At 38.9% G+C, this 14179-nt stretch overlaps 1 protein-coding gene across 1 annotated transcript in view; it reads right to left on the bottom strand.

Annotated features, from left to right (window-relative positions):
* Positions 1-1491: 1491 nt before the first annotated feature.
* LOC122754473 overlaps positions 1492-14179 on the bottom strand; it is a 32037-nt gene continuing 19349 nt past the window's right edge. The window contains exon 6 of the mRNA XM_044002952.1: positions 1492-10914. Coding sequence (XP_043858887.1) covers positions 2513-10914 — 8402 coding nt within the window. The 3' untranslated portion in view covers positions 1492-2512. The remainder of the gene's footprint in view (positions 10915-14179) is intronic.

The raw sequence follows: 14179 nt of genomic DNA, 5'->3' as shown, positions 1-14179 counted from the left end.
CATTAAGGTACAATAGCAGTAACAGGAATATAGGAATCTATTTGCACAAAAATACTTATAGAAGCATTATTCATAATAGCAAAAACCCCCTTTATGTTTTTTGACTGGGGGAAATAGGTAAACATATTTTTATAAAAATAATGTAATACTGGTGTGCCCTAAGATATGACACATCTAATAATGATGATGATAATAATAGCAGCTAGCATTTACACAGTGCCTACTATGAGTCAGGCACTGTGCTAAGCAACTTACAAATATCTTATTTCATCTTCATGACAACCCTGGGAAGTAGGTGCTCTTACTATCTCCATTTTATAGTTAAGGAAACTGAAATTAAATAACTTGCCCAGGGTAACACAGTCAGTAAGCATCTGTAGTCAGATTTGAACTCAGGTATTCCTAACTCCAGGCCCAGCATTTTATCTACTATCATCTCAAATGAAAATTCAAAAGAAAAAGATTTGTATGAAGTAATACAAATTGAAGAATAAAGAGTAAGAACAATATACCCACTGAGGGTGATTATATAAGGAGCAACAATATCACACTCGTATAAATACAAAGAAAAAATTCAAAAGTCAACAGGCACACTTACAATGTACCAGGCACTGTACTAAGCACTGGGGGTACAAACAGAAGCAAAAAGACAGTTCTTGCCCTCAAGGAGCTTACATTCTAATAAGACAACACATAAAAGGGAACTGAAAAGAGTAGAGCAAAATCTGGTGTCCAAAGTTCAGGGAATGAAAAATGGCTGGTCTAGGCCTGTCGTCAAAATGGAGGTTCTAGGAGGAGCTCATTAATGCCAGGAAGCCATGGGGCAAAGGTAGAAAGCAGCTAAAGCGCAGTGGCAAAGGCAGCAAAGATGACCTTTTTTGGTCATGATAAAATACACACATTTGTTTTAACTGAAAATAAAACTTACTGTTTTACATGGATTGTATTCTTGTTTTCATCTTTGATTTTGTTGTTACATAGAATAAAAATAAAACAAAAATATGGGTAAATTTACCCTTCAGTAAACAAATGACATCGCAGTAGTTTGGGGGAAATGATCAATTCAAAAATCAAATCCTGAATCAGTCACATTTGCTCCACTGATTTATGGAAGTCTAATGCCACTTGATGGTATCTCTGGATACCAGTTGTACAGTTCTTTATCTTGCTGACGCTGTCCTTCTCTTTCCCCTACCTGGAATAGCATCCCATGAGCAGAACTTCTAGAAACCATGACCTGAGTCCTAGGGGGAGTTGATCTACTCATCTTCTGAACTCCTCCCTGGGGGCTCTGCTGTCTTTTCTTTGTGAACTGATAACATTTATTGCCTACTGTGTGCCAGGCACCGTGCTAAGCTCAAAGCTTTTTTTTAAAAAAAGGCAAAGGACAGCCCCTACTCTCAAGGAGCTTACAACCTAATGGAAAATATAACATACAAATATATACAAAGCAAGCTATAGCCAGGATAAATAGGAAATAACGATGGGAAGGCACTAGAATTAAGAGGAGTTGGAGAAGGCTTCTTGTAAAAGGAGGGATTTTAGTTGGGACTTAAGGGAATCCAGCAGTTGGAGTGGAGGAGGGAGGACATTCCAAGCATGGGGGACAGTCAGAGGAAATGCCTGAGAGATGGGAATGTATTGTTCATGAGACAGCCAAGAGACCAGTGTCACTGGATCAAAGAGTACACAGTGGTGAGTGAAGTTTAAGAAGACTGAAATAGCAGAAGGGGGCTAGCTTATGAAGGACTTGAATCCCAAACAGAGCATTTTGTATTTGATCCTAGAAGCAACAGGTGCCACTGGAGTTTATTGAGTAGAGAAGTGACATAGGCAGACCGTCACTTTTGGAAAATCACTTTGATGGTTGAAGGAAGGATAGATTGTAATGGGGAGAGACTTGGGGCAGGCAGACCCACCAGCAGGCTGCTGCAAGAGTCCAAGTGTGAGGTGATGAGAAGTGGGCCTATATGAGATGCTGTAGAAGTGAAATCAAAAGGCCTTGGCAATAGATTGGGATATGAGGATGGTGGGGAAAGAGCGAGTTCAAAATGACTCCTAGGTTATGAGCCCGGGACATGGGTGGATGGATAAGTAAGGTAGAAGGGGAAGGGGGGAGGGGGAAAGATGAATTGTATGTTAGAGATATTTAAGATGTCAATTGGAGTCCAGTTTGAGGTGTTGAAAGGCAGTTGGAAATGTGAATTGGAGGTCAGCAGATAGGTTGAAATGGGAAAGGCAGATAGAAGTCTGTACTGGTGAATAAGGGCAAACTGCACTAGGATAATATATGTAGTCAGCTTTCAACCAGACCATCCTGTCATGTGTGCTAACAACTGTCACTCTAGCTGGAACAGCACCCTTTCTCTCCAGTATGAGATCTTTGGCAGTTTTTTGGTACTTTGTTCTCACTAAAAGCTTTCCTGTATATAATGACAAATTAAAGGGTATCAGTTTTGTCTTCTTTCTCTTCTGATGATGGTCTGACTCACCAAAAGCCTACCCATATTCATTACATTGAACAGGATTTTGTTGAAGTATGAATTCTTTTATGTCTATATAGGGTTTGCCTCTCAATGAAGGTTTTCCCACATTCTTTACATGCAAAGGGTTTCACTTCAGTATGAGTTCTACGATGAGTAAGCAGGTTTGCTCTCCAGCTGAAAGCTTTTCCACATTCATTACATTCAAAGGGCTTCTCTCCAGTATGAATTCTCTGATGATAAATGAGGTGTCCCCGTTGGCTGAAAGTTTTCCTACATTCATTACATTCAAAGGGTTTCACTCCAGTATGTGTTCTCTGATGGGTAATAAGGATTGTCCTTCGGCTGAAGGCTTTTCCACATTCATTACATGCAAAGGGTTTCTCTCCAGTATGAGATCTCTGATGGGTAATAAGGTGATCCTTCTCACTGAAAGATTTCCCACACTCATTGCATTCAAAGGGTTTCATTCCAGTATGAGTTCTCTGGTGTCGGATGACATGTCCTGTTTGGCTGAAGGCTTTGCCACATTCATTACATATAAAAGGTTTCACTCCAGTATGAGTTCTCTGATGGATAATAAGGATTGTTCTTCGGCTGAAGGCTTTCTTACATTCATTACACTTAAAGGGTTTCACTCCAGTATGAGTTTTCTGATGTCTATTAAGGGTTCGCTTCTCACTAAAGGCTTTCCCACATTCACTACATTCAAAAGGTTTCTTTCCAGTATGAATTCCTTGATGATAAATGAAGTGCATCCTCTGGCTGAAAGATTTCCTGTATTTATTACGTTCAAAAGATTTCTCCCCAGCATGAATTATCTGATGTCTAACAAGATTTTCCCTCCTGCTGAAGCTTTTCCCACATTCACTACACTCAAAGGCTTTCTCTCTAGTATGGGTTTTCTGGTGTGTAATAAGGTGTTCCTTTTCACCAAAGGATTTCCCACATTGATTACAGTCAAAGGATTTCTCTCCTGTATGAGTTTTCTGATGTTTTTTGAGGGCTTCACTCTCATTGAAGGCTTTCCCACATTCATTACATATGAAAGATTTCTCTCCACTATGAGTTCTCTGATGAGTAATAAGACTATCCTTCTCACTGAAAGTTTTCCCACATTCATTACATTCAAAGAGTTTCACCACAGTATGAGTTTTTTGATGAGAAATCAAGTGTCCCCTTTGACTAAAGGCTTTTTTACATACGTTACATTTAAAGGATATCTCTCCAGAATGAATTTTCTGATGTTTTTTGAGGGCATCATTCTCACTGAAGGTTTCCTCACATTCAAGACATGTGAAAGGTATACCCTCAGTATGAGTTCTCTGATGGGTAATAAGATGATCTTTCTCACTGAAGGTCTTCTCACATTCATTATGTTGAAAGAGTTTCACTGCAGTATGAGGTTTTTGATGAGAAATCAGGTGTCCCTTCTCACTAAAGGCTTTCTTTCGTACATTACATTCAAAGGGTTTCTCTCCAGAATGAATTTTCTGATGCTTTTTGAGGGCCTCATTCTCACTGAAGGTTTCCTCACATTGAAGACATGTGAACGGTATACCCTCAGTATGGGTTCTCTGATGGGTAATAATATGATCTTTCTCACTGAAGGTCTTCTCACATTCATTATGTTCAAAGAGTTTCACTGCAGTATGAGGTTTTTGATGAGAAATCAGGTGTCCCTTCTGACTAAAAACTTTCTCACGTACATTACATTTAAAGAGTTTCTCTCCAGTATGAATTTTCTGATGCTTTTTGAGGGCCTCACTCTCACTGAAGGTTTCTTCACATTCAAGACATTTGAAAGGTATACCCTCAGTATGGGTTCTCTGATGAGGAACGAGATGATCCTTCTCATTGAAGGTTTTCTCGGATTCCTTACAGTCAAAGAGCTTCACTACAGTATGAGTTTTTTGATGAGAAATCAGGTGTTCCTTCTGGCTAAAGGCTTTTTTACATACATTACATTTAAAGGATTTCTCTCCAGTATGAGTTCTCTGATGCTTTTTGAAGGCCTCACTCTCACTGAAGGCTTCCCCACATTCAAGACATATGAAAGGTTTTACCCCAGTATGGGTTCTCTGATGGGTAACAAAATGATCCTCCTCACTGAAGGTTTTCTCAGATTCTTTACATTCAAAGAGTTTCACTGCAGTATGAGTTTTTTGATGAGAAATCAGGTGTCCCTTCTGACTAAAGGTTTTCTTACATACATTACATTCAAAGGGTTTTTCTCCAATATGAACTTTCTGGTGCTTTTTAAGGGCCTCACTCTCGCTGAAGGCTTCCCCACATTCAAGACATGTGAAAGATTTCTCTCCACTATGAGTTCTCTGATGCTTTTTGAAGGTCTCATTTTCACTGAAAGCTTCCCCACATTCAAGACATGTGAAAGATTTTCCCCCAGTTTGGGTTCTCTGATGGGTAACAAGATGATCCTTCCCACTGAAGGTTTCCCCAGATTCTTTGCAGTCAAAGAGTTTCACTACAGTATGAGTTTTTTGATGAGAAATCAGGTGTCCTTTCTGACTAAAGGCTTTCTTACATATATTACATTCAAAGGATTTCTCTCCAATATGAACTTTCTGATGCTTTTTGAGGGCCTCACTCTCACCAAAGGTTTCCCCACATTCAAGACATATGAAAGATTTTGCTCCAGTATGAGTTCTCTGATGCTTTTTGAGGGCCTCACTCTCACTAAAGGCTTCCTCACATTCAAGACATGTGAAAGGTTTTCCCACAGTATGGGTTCCCTGATGGGTAATGAGATGATCCTTCTCACTGAAGGTTTTCTCAGATTCCTTACATTCAAAGAGTTTCACTACAGTATGAGTTTTTTGATGAGAAATCAGGTGTCCCTTCTGACTAAAGGTTTTCTTACATACATTGCATTCAAAGGATTTCTCTCCAGTATGAATTTTCAGATGCTTTTTGAAGGCCTCACTCTCACTGAAGGTTTCCCCACATTCAAGACATATGAAAGGTTTTACCCCAGTATGGGTTCTCTGATGGGTAATGAAATGATCCTTATCACTGAAGATTTTCTCAGATTCCTTACATTCAAAGAGTTTCACTGCAGTATGAGTTTTTTGATGAGAAATCAGGTGTCCCTTCTGACTAAAGGTTTTCTTACATACATTACATTCAAAGGATTTCTCTCCAGTATGAATTTTCTGATGCTTTTTTAGGGCCTCGCTCTCACTGAAGGCTTCTCCACATTCAAGACATATGAAACACTTCTCTTTACTATGAGTTCTCTGATGCTTTTTGAGGGTCTCATTCTCACTGAAGGTTTCCCCACATTCAAGACATGTGAAAGATTTTCCTGCAGTATGGGTTCTCTGATGGATAAGATGATCCTTCTCACTGAAGGTTTTCTCAGATTCCTTACAGTCAAAGAGTTTTACTGCAGTATGAATTTTTTGATGAGAAATCAGGTGTCCTTTCTGACTAAAGGCTTTCTTACATACATTACATTCAAAGGGTTTCTCTCCAGTATGAGTTCTCTGATGCTTTTTGAGGGCCTCACTCTCACTGAAGGCTTCCTCACATTCAAGACATATGAAAGGTTTTACCCCAGTATGGGTACACTGATGGGTAATGAGATGATCCTTCTCACTGAAGGTTTTCTCAGATTCCTTACATTCAAAGAGTTTCACTACAGTGTGAGTTTTTTGATGAGAAATCAGGTGTCCCTTCTGACTAAAGGTTTTCTTACATACATTGCATTCAAAGGATTTCTCTCCACTATGAATTTTCTGATGCTTTTTGAGGGCCTCACTCTCACTGAAGGCTTCTCCACATTCAAGACATATGAAACATTTCTCTCTACTGTGAGTCCTCTGATGTTTTTTGAGGGCTTCATTCTCACTGAAGGTTTCCCCACATTCAAGACATTTGAAAGATTTTCCCCCAGTTTGGGTTCTCTGATGGGTAACAAGATGATCCTTCTCACTGAAGGTTTCCCCAGATTCCTTGAAGTCAAAGAGTTTCACTACAGTATGAGTTTTTTGATGAGAAATCAGGTGTCCTTTCTGACTAAAGGCTTTCTTACATATGTTGCATTCAAAGGGTTTCTCTCCACTATGAGTTCTCTGATGCTTTTTGAGGGCCTCATTCTCATTGAAGGTTTCCCCACATTCAAGACATTTGAAGGGTTTTTCTCCAGTATGAGTTCTCTGATGGATAGTAAGATGATCCTTCTCACTGAAGGTTTTCCCCTCTTCATTAGATTCAAGGAGTTTCACCGCAGTGTGAGTTTTTTGATGAGAAAGGAGGTGTCCCTTCTGACTAAAGGTTTTCTTACATACATTACATTCAAAGGATTTCTCTCCACTATGAGTTCTCTGATGCTTTTTGAGGGCCTCATTCTCGTTGAAGGTTTCCCCACATTCAAGACATTTGAAAGGTTTTTCTCCAGTATGAGTTCTCTGATGGATAGTAAGATGATTCTTCTCACTGAAGGTTTTTCCCCCTTCATTAGATTCAAGGAGTTTCACCGCAGTGTGAGTTTTTTGATGAGAAAGCAGGTGTCCCTTCTGACTAAAGGTTTTCTTACATACATTACATTCAAAGGGTTTCTCTCCACTATGAGTTATCTGATGCTTTTTGAGGGCCTCATTCTCATTGAAGGTTTCCCCACATTCAAGACATTTGAAAGGTTTTTCTCCAGTATGAGTTTTCTGATGGATAGTAAGATGATCCTTCTCACTGAAGGTTTTCCCCCCTTCATTAGATTCAAGGAGTTTCACTGCAGTGTGAGTTTTTTTATGAGAAAGCAGGTGTCCCTTCTGACTAAAGGTTTTCTTACATACATTACATTCAAAGGGTTTCTCTCCACTATGAGTTCTCTGATGCTTTTTGAGGGCCTCATTCTCATTGAAGGTTTCCCCACATTCAAGACATTTGAAAGGTTTTTCTCCAGTATGAGTTTTCTGATGGATAGTAAGATGATCCTTCTCACTGAAGGTTTTCCCCCCTTCATTAGATTCAAGGAGTTTCACTGCAGTGTGAGTTTTTTGATGAGAAAGCAGGTGTCCCTTCTGACTAAAGGTTTTCTTACATACATTACATTCAAAGGGTTTCTCTCCACTATGAGTTCTCTGATGCTTTTTGAGGGCCTCATTCTCATTGAAGGTTTCCCCACATTCAAGACATTTGAAAGGTTTTTCTCCAGTATGAGTTTTCTGATGGATAGTAAGATGATCCTTCTCACTGAAGGTTTTGCCCCCTTCATTAGATTCAAGGAGTTTCACTGTTGTATGAGTTTTTTGATGAGAGAGCAGGTGTCCCTTCTGACTAAAGGCTTTCTTACATATATTACATTCAAAGGGTTTCTCTCCAGTATGAACTCTCCGATGCCTTTTGAGGGTTTCACTTTCACCAAAGGCTTTCCCACATTCACTACACGAGAAAGGTTTCTCTCCAGAATGAGTTTTCTGATGTCTGACAAGGACTGTCCTTCGGCTAAAGATTTTCCCACATTCATCACATGAGAAAGGTTTCCCTCTCTTGTGAGTTCTCTGATGAGAAACTAGGTGTCCCCTGTGATTGAAGCCCTTCTTGCATACATTACATTCAAAGAATTTCTCTCCAGTATGAATTCTTTGATGCTTTTTGAGGGCTTTACCCCGACAAAAGGCTTTTCCACATTCATTACAGGGGAAAGGTTTCTCTTTAGTATGAATTCTTTGATGGGTAATAAGGTTTGTTCTTCGGCTGAAGGCTTTCCCACATTCATTACATTCATAGGGTTTCTCTCCAGTATGAATTCTCTGATGGGCAACAAGATAATTCTTCTCAATGAATGCTTTCCCACATTCATTACATTCAAAGGGTTTCTCCCCAGTGTGAATTTTCCGGTGTCTGATAAGGTTTGCTCTCCAGCAGAAGCCTTTTCCACATTCGCCACAACAAAAGCGCTTCTCTCCAGGTTGAGTTTTCTCTTGGCTTTTGGGTATTTTACTATCACTGGACGTTTCTCCTTTTTCAACAGAAGGCAAAGGTTTTTCTCCAGTATGTGTTCTCTGATGGTTAATAAGGACTATCTTTTGGATGAAGCCTTTTCCACATTCATTGCATGTAAAGGGCTTCTCTCCAGTATGAATTTTCTGATGAGTAAGAAGGACTGTCTTTTGGGTGAAAAATTTCCCGCATTCATTACATGGAAAGGGTTTCTCTCCAGTATGAGATCTCTGATGAATAATAAGGCTTGTCCTTTGGCTGAAGGCTCTCTTACATTCGTTACATTTAAAAGGTTTCACTGTAGAATGAGTTTTCTCATGTCTACTAAGGAGTACCTTGTCACCAAAGGCTTTCTTACACTCACTACATTCAAAATTTTTTGTTTTAGTGTGAATTCTCTGATGATAAATGAAATGTACCTTCTGGACAAAGCCTTTCCCACATTCATTACATTTAAATGGTTTCTCTCCAGTGTGAATTCTCTGATGTCTAATAAGGTATGCCTTCCTTGTGAAACCTTTCTCACATTCATCACATGGAAAGGGTTTCTGTCCAGCATGAATTCTCTGGTGACTCTCAAGTAAATCATTCTTAGTGAAGGTTTCCCCACATTCATTGCATTTAAATCCCCTAGCATGAGACCTCTTATGAGAAAATAGAAATCTCTTCTGACCGAAGGATTTCCCACATACATTACAATCAAAAACTTTCTCTCCAGTATGAACTTTCTGATGGATAATAAGGCCTGTCCTTCGGCTGAAGGTTTTCTTACATTCATTACATGTAAAGGGTTTTACCCCAGCATGAGTTTTCTCATGTCTATTAAGGCTTCGCTTCTCACCAAAGGCTCTCCCACACTCATTACATTCAAAGGGTTTCTCTCCAGTATGAGTTCTCTCGTGAGATAACAGGTGTGCTCTCTGCCTGAAGGCTTTCTTACAAACATTACATTCAAAGGGTTTCTCCCCAGTATGAGTTGTCTGATGTTTAACAAGGTTTTCCCTCTGGCTGAAGCCTTTCCCACATTCACTACACTTAAAGGGTTTTTCACCCGTATGAGTTTTCTGGTGTGTACTAAGGTGTTCCCTTGAACGAAAGCCTTTCCCACATTCATTACATTCAAAGGGTTTACCTCCAGTGTGAGTTTTCTGATGTTTAATAAGTTGTGACTTCTGTATGAAGCCTTTGTCACATTTATCACATGCAAAGAGTGTCTCTCTAGTATGAGTTCTCTGATGTTCTTTGAGCGCATTACTATCACTGAAAATTTTCCCACATTCGTTACATTTATGAGTTTTCTCATGAGAAACCAGGTGTGCCTTCTGACTGAAGGACTTCCTACATATATTACATTCAAAAGGTCTCACTGTAATATGAGTTCTCTGATGAGAAATCAGATGTCCCTTCTGACCGAAGGCTTTCCTACATATATCACATTCAAAGGGTTTCTCTTCACTGTGACTTTTCTCATGGCTTTTGAGAGCTTTACAGTCAATGAACGTTTTCCCACATTCACTACACAGGAAAGGTTTCTCTCCAGTATGAATTCTTTGGTGGCTAGTAAGGTGTCCCCTTTGACCAAAGACTTTCCCACATTCTTTACATTCAAATGATCTCACTTCAGTATGAATTTTATGATGTCTAACAAGGTGTTCCTTCCGTGTGAAATTTTTCCCACAGTCACTACATTCAAAGGATTTCATTTCAGTATGAGTTTTCTTATGGGTAATAAAATTTTCTTTTTGGCTGAAGCTTTTCCTACATTTGTTACATTTAAAACGTTTCTTTTCAGTATGAATTCTTTGATGGTTTTTGAGCATATTTTTTTCCTTAAAGGCTTTCCCACACACATTACACTCAAAGAATTTTACTCCAGGAGGAATTCTCTGATAAATCAGTTCTCCCCTCCTGTTAAAGGCTTTCCAATATTTGTTACATTTGTAATATTTCTGTCTTATAAGATTGCCTGATTTCCTAACAAGATTTGATTGTCTCCCAAAAGCTTTTCCACATTCATTCTGTTCATAAAGTTTTTCTCTACCATGTAGTCTATGAAATTTAATTAGGTCTGAGTGATAACTGAAAGGCTTCCTACATTTGTTATATTTAGAAAGGTTCTTCTTTATATCTAGGTCTGAAAAATCCCCAGAGCTTGTTCCAAGTGTCTCACATTTTTTGAGACTTTTCCTTCTCCACAGTGGAACAAAGACTGACCCCAAGCTAAAACTTCTGACAGGTACCCTCCCTTTACTAAAAGTTTTTCTGGGAGTGATTGTTATTTGTCTGGGTTGTCTCTTTGGGTTGCCCTTCTGTTTCTCTAAATTAACATCACATTTCCCAGTATCTGTCATCTTGGAATGCAAAGGAAGAACCTTTGGTTGTTTTTTCTTGGATGATGCCTTCATGTGAATGTCCTGCATCCGATCTGTTACCTTGGCTCCAAACCTGGGTTGTTGACTAATGGAATCTGAAAGAAACAAAAACAGGTAACTAGCCACTTTTGGTTATACTGACAAAAAGAACCATTTGTGACAGTAAGTTCTGATTTATTTTGCTTCCATCAAGGAAAACAATGCTCAATTTGGAACAGGTAGAATAAACACTTTTGAGGAGGAATTAAAGTCAAAGACACATAAGGAACAAACTATTCAATTTAGACATAGAGTCTTTTTTTTTCTTTTTTTTATTTCTTTTTTTTTTTAGTGAGGCAATTGGGGTTAAGTGACTTGCCTAGGGTCACACAGCTAGTAAGTGTTAAGTGTCTGAGGCCGGATTTGAACTCAGGTACTCCTGACTCCAGGGCCGGTGCTCTATCCACTGCACCACCTAGCTGCCCCAAAAGCCCTTTGTGTTTTTTTGTTTGTTTTTTGCAGGGTTATGGGGGTTAAGTGACTTGCCCAAGGTCACACAGCTAGTAAGTGTTAAGTGTCTGAGGCCGGATTTGAACTCAGGTCCTCCTGAATCCGGGGCCTGTGCTTTATCCACTGCGCCACCTAGCTGCCCGAGTCTTTTTTTTTTTAGTTTTCAACATTCATTTATGGTTTTTTTGGTGAGGCAATTGGGGTTAAGTGACTTGCCCAGGGTCACACAGCTAGTAAGTGTTAAGTGTCTGAGGCTGGATTTGAACTCAGGTACTCCTGAATCCAGGGCCAGGGCTCTATCCACTGCACCATCTAGCTGCTCCCTCAAGATTCATTTTTATAAGATTTAGAGTTCCAAATTTTTCTCCCTCCCTCCCTTTCCTACCCCCTCCCCAAGACATCAACCAATCTGATACATATGTACAATCCAGAAGTGATCTTTTTATCAGTTCTTTCTATGGGGGTGGATAGTATGCTTCATCATTAGTCCCTTGGGATTGTCTTAGATTAGACATAGAGTCTTAAATAATTGGAGTGATATTAAGTGTTCATGGTTGGAATATATAATAAAATACATTAAACAAAGTGATTGACCATTAAATATAATGGTTTGCATAAGCAAATTAAGGGAGTATGGAATCATTTATCTGTCAGATTTGTGGGCAGGGGAAGAATTTAGGATCAAAGAAGATAATAGAAAATAAAATTAAATGTAAAATAGATCATTTTGATTATATAAAATAAAAAAGCTTTTGCACAAACAAAACTAATGTAACCAAGATTACAAGGGAAGTAGAAAAACTGGGAAAGAATTCTTCAAATGAATATCTCTGATAAAGGCCTCATTTCTCAAATACATAGAGAACCACCTCAAAATTATAAAAATACAAGTCATGCCCCAATTGATAAAACAGTCAAAGGATACGAACCAGCAGTTTTCAGACAAAGAAATCAAATCTATCTATAATCATATGAAAAAAATGCTCTAGATCATTATTGATCAGAGAAATGCAACTCTGAGGTATTACCTCACACCTATCAGAATGGCAAATATATCAAAATTGAAAAATATTGGATGTTGGAGGGGATATGGGAAAACTGGGATGCTAATCTGCTGTTGGTGGAGTTGTGAAAAGACCCTACCATTCTGGAGAGCAATTTGGAACTATGCCTAAAAGGCTATAGAACTGTGCATACCCTTTGATCCAGCAATACCACTGCTAGGTTTATATTCCAAAAACATCCCCCCAAAAGAGAAAAAGACATATTTGTACAAAAATATTTCTAGCAGCTCTTTTTGTGGTGGCTAAGAATTGGAAATGATAGGAATGTCCATTAACTGGCGAATGGCTAAACAAGCTGTGGTATATGATGGTGATGGGATATTATTGTGCTATAGGAAATGACAAGCAGGATGACTTTAGAAAGGCCTGGGAAGACATGTATGAAATGATGTATTGTGAAGTAAGCAGAACCAAGAGAAAATTGTGCACAGAGACAACTATATTGTTCAATGAAGAACTGTGAATGACTTGACTATTCACAACAACACAATGATCCAAGACAATCCCAAAGGACTACTGATGAAACATACTATCCACCTCTAAAGAAAGAACTGGTATTGATGAAACAGACTGAAGCATGCGATTTTTTACTTTCTTTCATTTTTTTCTTTTAATCAAGTTTCCTTGTAAAAAAATGACAAATATGTTAATGTTTTGCATAATCATACATGTATAACCCATATCTGATTTTTTTCTACCTCAGGGAGGGGGAGGGGAGGGAGGGAAAGGATAAAAATTGGAACCCCAAACTATAAATAAAAATGTTAATTATTATTTTAAAAAACATAAAAAATATAATGGTTTGCCAACATAATAAAAATGATGGTGGCAAGGTGGACAAAGCACCGGCCTTGGAGTCAGGAGGATCTGAATTCAAATCTGGCCTCAGACACTTAACACTCACTAGCTGTGTGACCCTAGGCAAGTCACTTAACCCCAATTGCCTCACTAAAACAAAACAAAACAAAAAATTATGCTATTAACTTAGAGATCAAATTACAAAGGATTAATATATAGCAACTGGAGAAATGAAAGTCATGCTGCCTCAAATGCAAAATAGATACAAAAGATTTGAGGGACAGAGGAGCACCAGTGTACTGGAGCAAGGTCAAACAGGCTCAGGAGAGTCAATTATTAAATTTTTAATATGAACATTTATTTTCCTTGTAATTCAGCAAATGCTAAAAATCTGGGGGTTTTTGTTTATTTACTGTTTCTAGACTTAAAGTGATGGATAAAATGTCAATAATGCAGATTAAACTTAAAAGTGTATTGTTGAGGGGCAGCTAGGTGGTGCAGTGGATAGAGCACCAGCCCTGGAGTCAGGAGGACCTGAGTTCAAATCCGACCTCAGACACTTAATACTTAACTAGCTGTGTGACCCTGGGCAAGTCACTTAACCCCAACTGCCTCACTAAAAAAAAAAAAAAAAAAAAAAAGTGTATTGTTGGGGCAGCTAGGTGGTGCAGTGGATAGAGCACCAGCCCTGAATTCAGGAGGACCTGAGTTCAAAGCCAGCCTCAGACACTTAACACTTACTAGCTGTGTGACCCTGGGCAAGTCACTTAACCACCATTGCCTCTCAAAAAAAAAAGTGTATTGTCCACATATTCCCCCCTACTCTGGGGAGAAGGCACCACCAGCTAGGGGGAAGGAAACAGGAAAGAATTCATGTAAAAGCTTCCTTGAAGGAAATTAAGGATTCTAAGATGGAAGTAAGGAGGCTTCCCCCTCCAATTCCAAATAATCACAGAACCAAGGAAGTACAAAAATAAGCAAGAGATGGCATGTGTAGGAAATAGCAAGA

This window comes from Dromiciops gliroides, chromosome 4 (genome assembly GCF_019393635.1).
Source record: "Dromiciops gliroides isolate mDroGli1 chromosome 4, mDroGli1.pri, whole genome shotgun sequence".
NCBI classification, from domain to species: Eukaryota; Metazoa; Chordata; class Mammalia; order Microbiotheria; family Microbiotheriidae; genus Dromiciops; species Dromiciops gliroides.
Note: the sequence above shows the minus strand (reverse complement) of the source record. Positions and strands in the feature narration are given on the sequence as shown.